The sequence below is a fragment of the Sphaeroforma arctica genome, assembly GCF_001186125.1.
Source record: "Sphaeroforma arctica JP610 unplaced genomic scaffold supercont1.1014, whole genome shotgun sequence".
NCBI lineage: Eukaryota > Ichthyosporea > Ichthyophonida > Sphaeroforma > Sphaeroforma arctica.
Genome location: NW_014039544.1, coordinates 1 through 8141, shown reverse-complemented (window position 1 = coordinate 8141; position 8141 = coordinate 1). Strand labels below are relative to the sequence as shown.

Here is an 8141-nt window from a genome sequence, read left to right as displayed (position 1 = left end):
GTATATACTTGTATAGGTGTATAGAATTATAGTAATATAGACAAGGATACTTTACATTGAACGATGATCATATTAGCAAATAAAAGATATCTCTTACATACAATGCAGTGCCAGCCTGAGTACAAACACATCAAATCTGGCACATACACATACCATCAGGAATTTCAATGTTGCCACTGGGTCGTCGTCTCTTACGACCTGTTGTTTGTCAAAGACCCTCTTTTGCACTAAATAGTCTTCACCGATTCTATTGACCAGATCTGAGGGGGTGGGTGTATATGCTCGACCCCCTACGACACAGTCAGTCCTACCTACATTCCTAATTTCGGTTTCATACGCACTCGCCCCACTGGCCGTGACTAGGGAGGCCAAATCGGGGTGTTTCAACTGCCGAGCTAATCCAAACCCCTCGCCACCGTCATCCGAGTCAAAGTTTAACTCGAAGTTCAACTCAGGTGTGTCATTTCCGTCAGCACACTCATCTGAGATAGACCTGATGATTGAAGGTATATCTGGATGCGAGTGCGTATTGCGAAGTCCGTTCGCTGCAGACATATGTGATGACACCTCTATACTATCACTATCCACCCATTCACCTGAACCATCACTATTTTCTTCCTGAATACCCTGTCCTCGCACCACGTGGTCAGGCCGTACTAAATGACTTTGTAGGCTGGCACTGATCAGTGCACCCAAGTGATCCTGCGATTCGCCCAAACCACTGCCCATAAAACCGTCATAGTCTAGAGACCGCCGGGCGTATGCTTCCAGCAATCCGACAGTATTGGCACCATTATCACTACTAATCTTCCTAGTGTCGGCCCCTGCACTCTTTGATAACACATCTGTATGCTTGTTTCGAAATGTACCTGTACCTATAGGCCTTGAAGAGGCCAATCCATGCTGTTTCGTCGTGTGTGTATTGATAGCACCAGCCCCAGTCCCACTTAAACTCTGTTGTTTCCTGACGTGAGCAAGGAATGGGTCTTCTTCGGGCAAATCTGCGTGTTGTATGACGACTTCAGATATGTTTCGCCATATACGCGCTGGCCAGGACGCCTCTTTTTCCGCATTTGTCTGGAAGAATAAGGGCTCTATAGTTACTTCATCATCCTCTTCACTGTACAAACGGGGACGGGTGATTGTGGTTTCAGTACCGCTGTCAGTAGTACCCGCACCCTGTGAGCTAATACTGCCCGAGCCCCCAAACCAGTTGCGCTGCAGCATTGCCGCCGTACGTATCTCTATAGGCTCGTGTACACGATTGCCGTAGACTCTTGCAACTCGCCCATCAGCATGTAAATATGCACGCAACTAACTCACATACACCAGCTGACCAGCAGTCTATTGCTATTCTCCTCCGTAAACGTAAAATAGTAAAATAGATAGTATTCTGATACACGACCCTTTCACAAATAATTACACGCATTCTTATTTGTCGAACCCGGGGTGCTGAAAATGCTGATAAAAATAGATAAACGCGCTAGGGCCCCTGGCGCGCGCCGATGCGGCCTACGGCCCGGCGCGCGCGCCCCCTGTCCCGTGTGGCGGTATGTATTCTTCTGATCTCTTCGTACCCTGTCTTGGGCTCATTGTGACCCAAAATGCATACATGCCACATATGTGTAATTTATATAAAATACACGACTTTTTCTCGTCAAAATGTCGATTTGTTGTTGAATCAAAATATCTCTCGAAGCCTTCTGAGCAGTTCAAAACGAGCACAAAAGTGAACTTGATTACGCTATGTATAAATATTGTCGAAGATTTGGTGTTGCGAGTCGAAATTACCTCGGCACGTCCTATTATATATTGTTTTTAAAAGAGCATACATAGACTCGTTTTCGAAAGAAAAAAAGTCTTTATTCTCGTATATCTACTTCATACACGTATCAGCTACATATGTGGCTTTAAAGGAAACTTCTACGCCAGCAAAGGAAACTTATACGCCAGCACAAACGTAGGATGGCAAGTTGCTATTTTTAAATACACCGCTGTTTGCCTTATTTTGCTATCTTATGAGGTTTATGAACAGCATTCAAGAAGGAAATGTAAAATATTAAAAAAGTTCGGTATTTTATTATATATAAAAAGCGATTATACGTAGAACTTGAAGGCTCTATGATTTCAAATTTAAAATTTCCATCATGTTGGCTGTTGCATTTCCATTTTTTCATTGCAATGCTTTGAATTTTTGAAAGAGGCGGGAAGCAACAATTGAGTGGGTAACCAATAATCATTGGCCAATTTAAACGTTGAATCTTGGGCATTCCGAATAAAATTCCGCATATGGTATTTATTTTTTTATAAAGTATTTAAAAAAGCTCGAGTTCTTTGATATGATTTTTTATATATGTATTTGTAGTTGATAAATGATGTGTACGCATTTTATGTAGGCCTGTAGAAGTGCTTTTCTGACTAAATAAAGCTATATTTGGTCGTTTTGCGACAGGTGGCGCACGGCCCCCGCCCCCCGGTTATGATATGGGTAACAAGATACATATATAAAATATACCTAAGATTTTGAACTTTCGTTCATTTTGCAACACTACTTATCATGACGAAGTTCTTCTTGTCGGTCTCCCTTGCTGCTTGCATCTCACTGAGTGTGGCCAGCAACTGTCAAGGCGACCAAAAATATGGTAATGCGTGAACTGAATTTTTACATACCTAAATAGGTATGTACGCCGAAATTGGTCTTTGAAGCGGTATACCGGAAGTTGTCAAAGCTATCTTTGAGATTTATTTGTACTTGCGCACGTACCTCAGCTTCCATTTTCAACGTTATATTTGATACCTATTACTAACCAGATGAAGGCAAATAGAATGACAGCCTTGATGTCATCTGTGATCATTAGTCATGAATTCTTTATTCCTGATTTTTGTACTTATATAATTCCCGCAACATACTCTGTTATCCATCAACTTGTAGATCAGGGAGCGCAACAAGCTGTTGTCCAATGGTAAGTCGCTATCGCTCATTGCAGAACGCCACATTTTCCACGACACCATGATCTTATCTATCGACTAGTTGTCCAACATGACTTGCTATCACATATACTCAATCTACAATATTGCAGGGAGGCAAGTTACAAGTACGCAGGTTGTGAAGGAATCGAGAACAATTACGAGATTGTTGGCAATGCCGCCCCAAAATCTCCACCATGCCTCAGAGAAGGCTTCTTGGATGAGCTAGATATGCTCTACGACAGTGCTGCCGAAGTTTGTGGTGGAGGTGCGTCTGGCACTGGGGGGATTGTGTATCTTTTGTGAAGTGTTTGTCTCCAACATTTGCTGCTTTACAGAATGTAATATTGAAATTGCATCGAGAATATGTGTGGTACTTGATATAGTTATGTAAAAACAACATTGTCTCAAATACAATATAAATTCTAGATCTGGTCGTCTTATGCTAAAAAAATCGAGATTCGATGCAATTGAATCAACAAATAACTCCACAAAATAATACATCTAGGAAGCGTCGATTGTAGCCTTGGACGCACGGAGGCCAACCATAACTGGGATAATAATCTGGACACGTATGAAGATGAATGTTCAACGCTAGATAAGGTTTTTGAGGAGAGCAACAAAGACAGCCCCGGCAAAGTATGATAGTGTTGCTTGATTTTTAAAGCATAGGTTCACCAGAGTATGAAAGCTTTTCTATCTGAATCTAGATGCGATCTTATCAGAGTTTCGCCACAGACATCAGATATACCTAGGGGTCGCTGTAGATGCTACAATGCTATCAACTTGTCTGTATATGCTGTCTGATGCATTCATGGTGCCTATCAAACATAGCCTGACAACTCTCAAACTTCGACTGACGGTATTTTTCTTTCTTTAAACAGAATGATTGTTTTAAGGACGAATATGACGAAAGAACACAACAACTATACGAAATCGGACTGAAAAATTGCGTGAATGAATGTCGGGTATGCACTATTCCAATTCGATTTCTTTACAATGCATAGGCCGCCACTACAGAACATGCTACAGAACACGCTAGTGTGATACTTAAATTCCTTGTATTGCTAATTCGATCACATATCAGGGATGGGGATATCAACAGGGTGATAGCCTCGCGAGTACATTCTGCGCGGTAAGTCGGTGGTGTTTTGGCGTTTGGCGCTACCGAATTGATTTTTTAGAACAATTTTAAAAGGTTCGTCCCAGCAACGCATCCAATTCACGATGTCCAGATAGCCGGATACATACTCGGATGATCTTTTGCTGCTCCGTGTACCGTTATATCCCTCGATTAATACTTGAGCATTTGAACATGTATATGGTTATTAGGTCTGCGCATCGGGCGCTGCAGTTGAATCGTTCGTTGTTTCCAACCCGCCTGCTAAATTCTCTCAATTTTTCAATGATCGATCTATTAAACTCAGTTTATTCGTTTCGCACTTTAGGTTGCTGCATTGTACTCTGATGATCAAAGTCTAGTAGAGCAGATCTGCAAAGGAGTAAGTGTGAGGCTGTCAATCTTCAATGCATCTCACGTTCATAATCAGTCTCTTCAGAGGAAGGTTTTTGGTCTCGTTTGTCCGATCAGATAGGAAGTATATTTTTCAATAACATTTTTGACGAGGACTCAATGTATGAAAATATTGGTCTTTGAATCTGACGTGATACTTGAAACTCGGTACTTAAGGAAAGTCGGTGAGCGCCGGGTTTTGGCATATGACTGTCCTTAGTATCCGCCGCGCATTTGTGCTATAAAGTTAGGCTCATCTCCTTTCTCTCGTGAAAACGGTATTCTGGGTGTGGCTTGTACAGGAGGAAATTGAGAAATGCAAGGAACGATTCCGCGAGGCGGTGGAAGAAGACTGTCCAGAGAAGCTTGTTGAGCAGAACTACGAATTCTATGACGACTTAGAGGAAAGTTGCGAGATCGCCATTGGCCCTGGTAAGTGGCGGTTGCTATGGTGCTCTCGTTTGAATCATATGGTTAAAAAGGTATATATAGACTCGCCAATACCATCAGAGAATTCGAATGTGTATTCGGGACTGAAGACTTGATACATCGCTCCAATCACAGATCAGCCTATGCCGACCACCAAGCCTTATCCCGGGGACCCAGACTATCAGATGACATGTAAAGAGTGGTATGACGAAAGCAAAAACAACAACTGTAAGGATTCAAATGGCAAGACGCTAGAGAAAAAGACGGGCTGTTGCAAATACAACTACCGTTGTGGCGGTTGGCCGAAATGTACTGGTATGTCTTCCCAACTAAATTCTTTGTTTTTCCTGCTACACGATGTGACATTCTTGTTTTTTCGCTCATTGTATTTGCGCCTGGTACATCGTAGGCTGTACTCAAATGCCAGCCTACGTAAACAAATTGATACGTATGAGACCAGTAGTGTGTACGATTGCTGCCCAACTATGAATTCAGATGCGGCAAGTGGTGAATATCGTTTTATAATAATAAGCTTGTATATATGCTTTACCCACTCCACTACGACAGAGATCAACTGCTGCACACGAAGAGACTAGAGGAGCCTTGCAACATATAGGACCATTACGCAGTTACACTTCGCAAACGATACAACTCCACTCTTCGAAATTCGAAGAAGGATGATATATACACTGGGACAGTACGGTCACCCTTTACCGGTCCAATCCACTAAAGGCGAGGTCCTCAGTAGATGCGTTTCTGATGCAGCGTGCATACCGCACGATTATCAATTGATGAACAGAAGACACGTGTCACAACTTTAAGCGGCAGCCACATCTCTCAAGCAGATCTGTATCTGAGACCAAAAACAAGCCATTGCGTGCTCAACCTATATGAGACCATACATTATTCCAAGTAGAAAGCGCCGTCTATAAAAGAGTTGGTTTGATTACTGAATTTCTGCGCTCCATGGGATAAATATATAACATACGACTGTTGCGTGTACATGTATGAATGTATGTATATCTTTATAGATATGCATGTCTAATACCGGTACGCTACGCGAGCACAACACTAGTGTTTCGCTATGGGTGCTGGGCGGATCGTACTGAGTCTCTATTTGAACATGCATGATACTCAGTACCAAATACTGAGAGCAAAGCGTATACGGTATGGCGTAGTGATCTACCATGGCCCGCCATCAATACCAAAAGTAATCCGTAAACGCAATGAGCGGTACTCGTAAATTCGTAAGCCATTCAAGATGTTACTACTAGGCTATACTCTGCATCGTTCGCCCTTGCCCTGTCCGGTGGTCTTTAGCGTATCGCATTGCAACTGACAAGCGCTGCACCGGGGCGTGCTTACATCTTCCCCAACCAGGAAACCCGACCCAAAGTGCTACGCCTCTGCAGCCTACAGTGTCGTCGAGCACCACAGTGTATCTACTATCCTCAGGTGGTGGTTGGTACCCTTTCTTAATACCTTTAATGCGCCGCAAGTTTCGCCATGTTTGAGTATCCCATACACTCAGCGGTACAGCGCCATGTGGGCAGTCCTAATATTTGGTCTTTTGTTGTATAGAAGGTCAATGTGCGTATCTCTGGACAGCAACAACGTGGTGTGCTGCATTTTTGGGCGTGCATAGCTCGCTCGATTACATTGTCGAATGTCAGATATCCAGTTCTACTCTCATCTAAGCTTTTTATAGTATGTCGTTCTGGTCGACAGTACTATATTACTACGTTTCAAGTCAGTGCATGCGCCCCTGGGGCTTGCTTGTGGTGCAAAGTGGACTATGTCGATCAGCGGCTTTCACTCCGTCACCGGGTCAGGCTGGTGAAATGTCGACTAAAGTATTTGCGCGCAGACTCTTAGCAGCCCTCCGATCCGCAGCCAGTGCCGACCTCGAACTCTCGAGCCACATGGCTCATCTAATTCGCTTCTCTTATTCATTGTACGTACTCGCCCGCCGCAGTATACCTATACTATCCACTGTATTGTCAGTCGGCCCAGGCCAGTCTGCGGGCACATGGTTTTGGCCGCAAAGGTTAATACCTACTTACTTATCCCTCTGGGTGATTCTAGTGCGTGCTACGTATGCACATAGTCCACTCATGCTTTCCGGAGGTCGTCCAATGCGCCGTTGACGTATTTGCGGTGCTCGACAAGTATCCGCTCGCACTTCTTCTTCCACTCAATGGCCTCTTTCTCCAGCTTCGTCACGTCGTTCAGTCTTTGGCGTAGAGCCTTCATCTTCTCTGTCATCTGCGCTTCCTTGTCTGCAAACGCACCCTCCAGCTTGGCCTGCGCGAGATCTCGGGCCTCCAGATCCCTCTCGCTGCGTTTGACCATGCTCTCCCGTTTCTTCAATTCTTCGATGGTTGAATGAACGACCTCTCCGTACGCATGCGCCTCTTGCATCTTGGTTTCCGCCGCGATTTTCTCCTTCTCCACTTCAGCCCACAGAGTGTCCCGTTCATATTCTCGGTCCGAAATGAACCGCTCCCGTTGCGCGACCACACACTCTCGGTCTTTGATCCGTAGTACTAACAAGCATGTGCGCTCGGCGGCTGCGAGTGCACTCCTCTTCAAGCGCGTAACTTCTTCCCTGAGCGACTGGTTCTCCTTCTCCCTCCTGTCGACGGTCTCGGATGGACTATCTACTTTCATGTCAGAGACTACCGCCTGAGGCCATCTATCTACATCCTTCTCAGAGAAGACTATCTGGCTGTCAACATCGATGATGCCTGTACACACAATATACATCAGGAGATGAGGCTAATTTGTCCAAGAGTTGCAACACTGAGAAACACGAAGTCATTGAGACTGGTGCCACTCTGATATAAATATATACATATATAAACTTCGAATCATCCATCACAACTCTATTAAGTTTACTGTAATACAATCATCTCAGTGATATGTGCTACCCTACCTGTGAATAGGTGCATCACCCAACGTGCAGACACCAACCACATCCTTTCCAACACCCCGTGTAACATACCTTGAGCATCCTCCTTCGTGCTCACTACCAATAGTTCTGTACCTGTAACGGGACGAACTTTGGATTCAATTTGTCGGCGTGCAGATGCGATCATGATTTGAGGTGGCAGGTTGTCAGTGCCGTAGCCCTCGCTGTCTCCGTCGCTGTCCTCTCCGCTACTGCTGCCCAATGCGAGGTTCGAATCTGGAAAGTAGATGCGAAGGTAGGTTAGGAAACAGGGTAAGGAAT

At 44.4% G+C, this 8141-nt stretch overlaps 3 protein-coding genes across 3 annotated transcripts in view; 1 reads left to right on the top strand and 2 right to left on the bottom strand.

The window, feature by feature from the left end:
• SARC_09671 (hypothetical protein) overlaps positions 1-1380 on the bottom strand; it is a 7322-nt gene extending 5942 nt beyond the window's left edge. The window contains exon 1 of the mRNA XM_014296307.1: positions 154-1380. Coding sequence (XP_014151782.1) covers positions 154-1227 — 1074 coding nt within the window. The 5' untranslated portion in view covers positions 1228-1380. The remainder of the gene's footprint in view (positions 1-153) is intronic.
• Positions 1381-2550: 1170 nt separating this feature from the next.
• SARC_09670 (hypothetical protein) lies at positions 2551-5946 on the top strand. The gene is made up of 10 exons (XM_014296306.1): positions 2551-2642; positions 2933-2963; positions 3081-3235; positions 3476-3606; positions 3852-3935; positions 4055-4102; positions 4416-4469; positions 4783-4912; positions 5045-5224; positions 5477-5946. The coding sequence occupies exons 1-10, from the start codon at positions 2558-2560 to the stop codon at positions 5503-5505; spliced, it is 927 nt and encodes a 308-aa protein (XP_014151781.1). The 5' UTR covers positions 2551-2557; the 3' UTR covers positions 5506-5946.
• Positions 5944-8101, bottom strand: SARC_09669 (hypothetical protein). Its single transcript, XM_014296305.1, has 2 exons — positions 7914-8101; positions 5944-7656 (listed from the first exon to the last, which is right to left on the bottom strand). The coding sequence occupies exons 1-2, from the start codon at positions 8005-8007 to the stop codon at positions 7022-7024; spliced, it is 729 nt and encodes a 242-aa protein (XP_014151780.1). The 5' UTR covers positions 8008-8101; the 3' UTR covers positions 5944-7021.
• Between the last annotated feature and the right edge of the window lie 40 nt (positions 8102-8141).

Coding starts and splice junctions, on each gene's coding strand:
- SARC_09670 (XM_014296306.1), top strand. CDS start 2,558: ATGACGAAGTTCTTCTTGTCGGTCTCCCTTGCTGCTTGCATCTCACTG. Junction 4,913..5,044: donor CGAGATCGCCATTGGCCCTG/GTAAGTGGCGGT, acceptor CTCCAATCACAG/ATCAGCCTATGCCGACCACC. Junction 5,225..5,476: donor CGGTTGGCCGAAATGTACTG/GTATGTCTTCCC, acceptor CCACTACGACAG/AGATCAACTGCTGCACACGA.
- SARC_09669 (XM_014296305.1), bottom strand. CDS start 8,007: ATGATCGCATCTGCACGCCGACAAATTGAATCCAAAGTTCGTCCCGTT. Junction 7,657..7,913: donor CACGAAGGAGGATGCTCAAG/GTATGTTACACG, acceptor TTGTGTGTACAG/GCATCATCGATGTTGACAGC.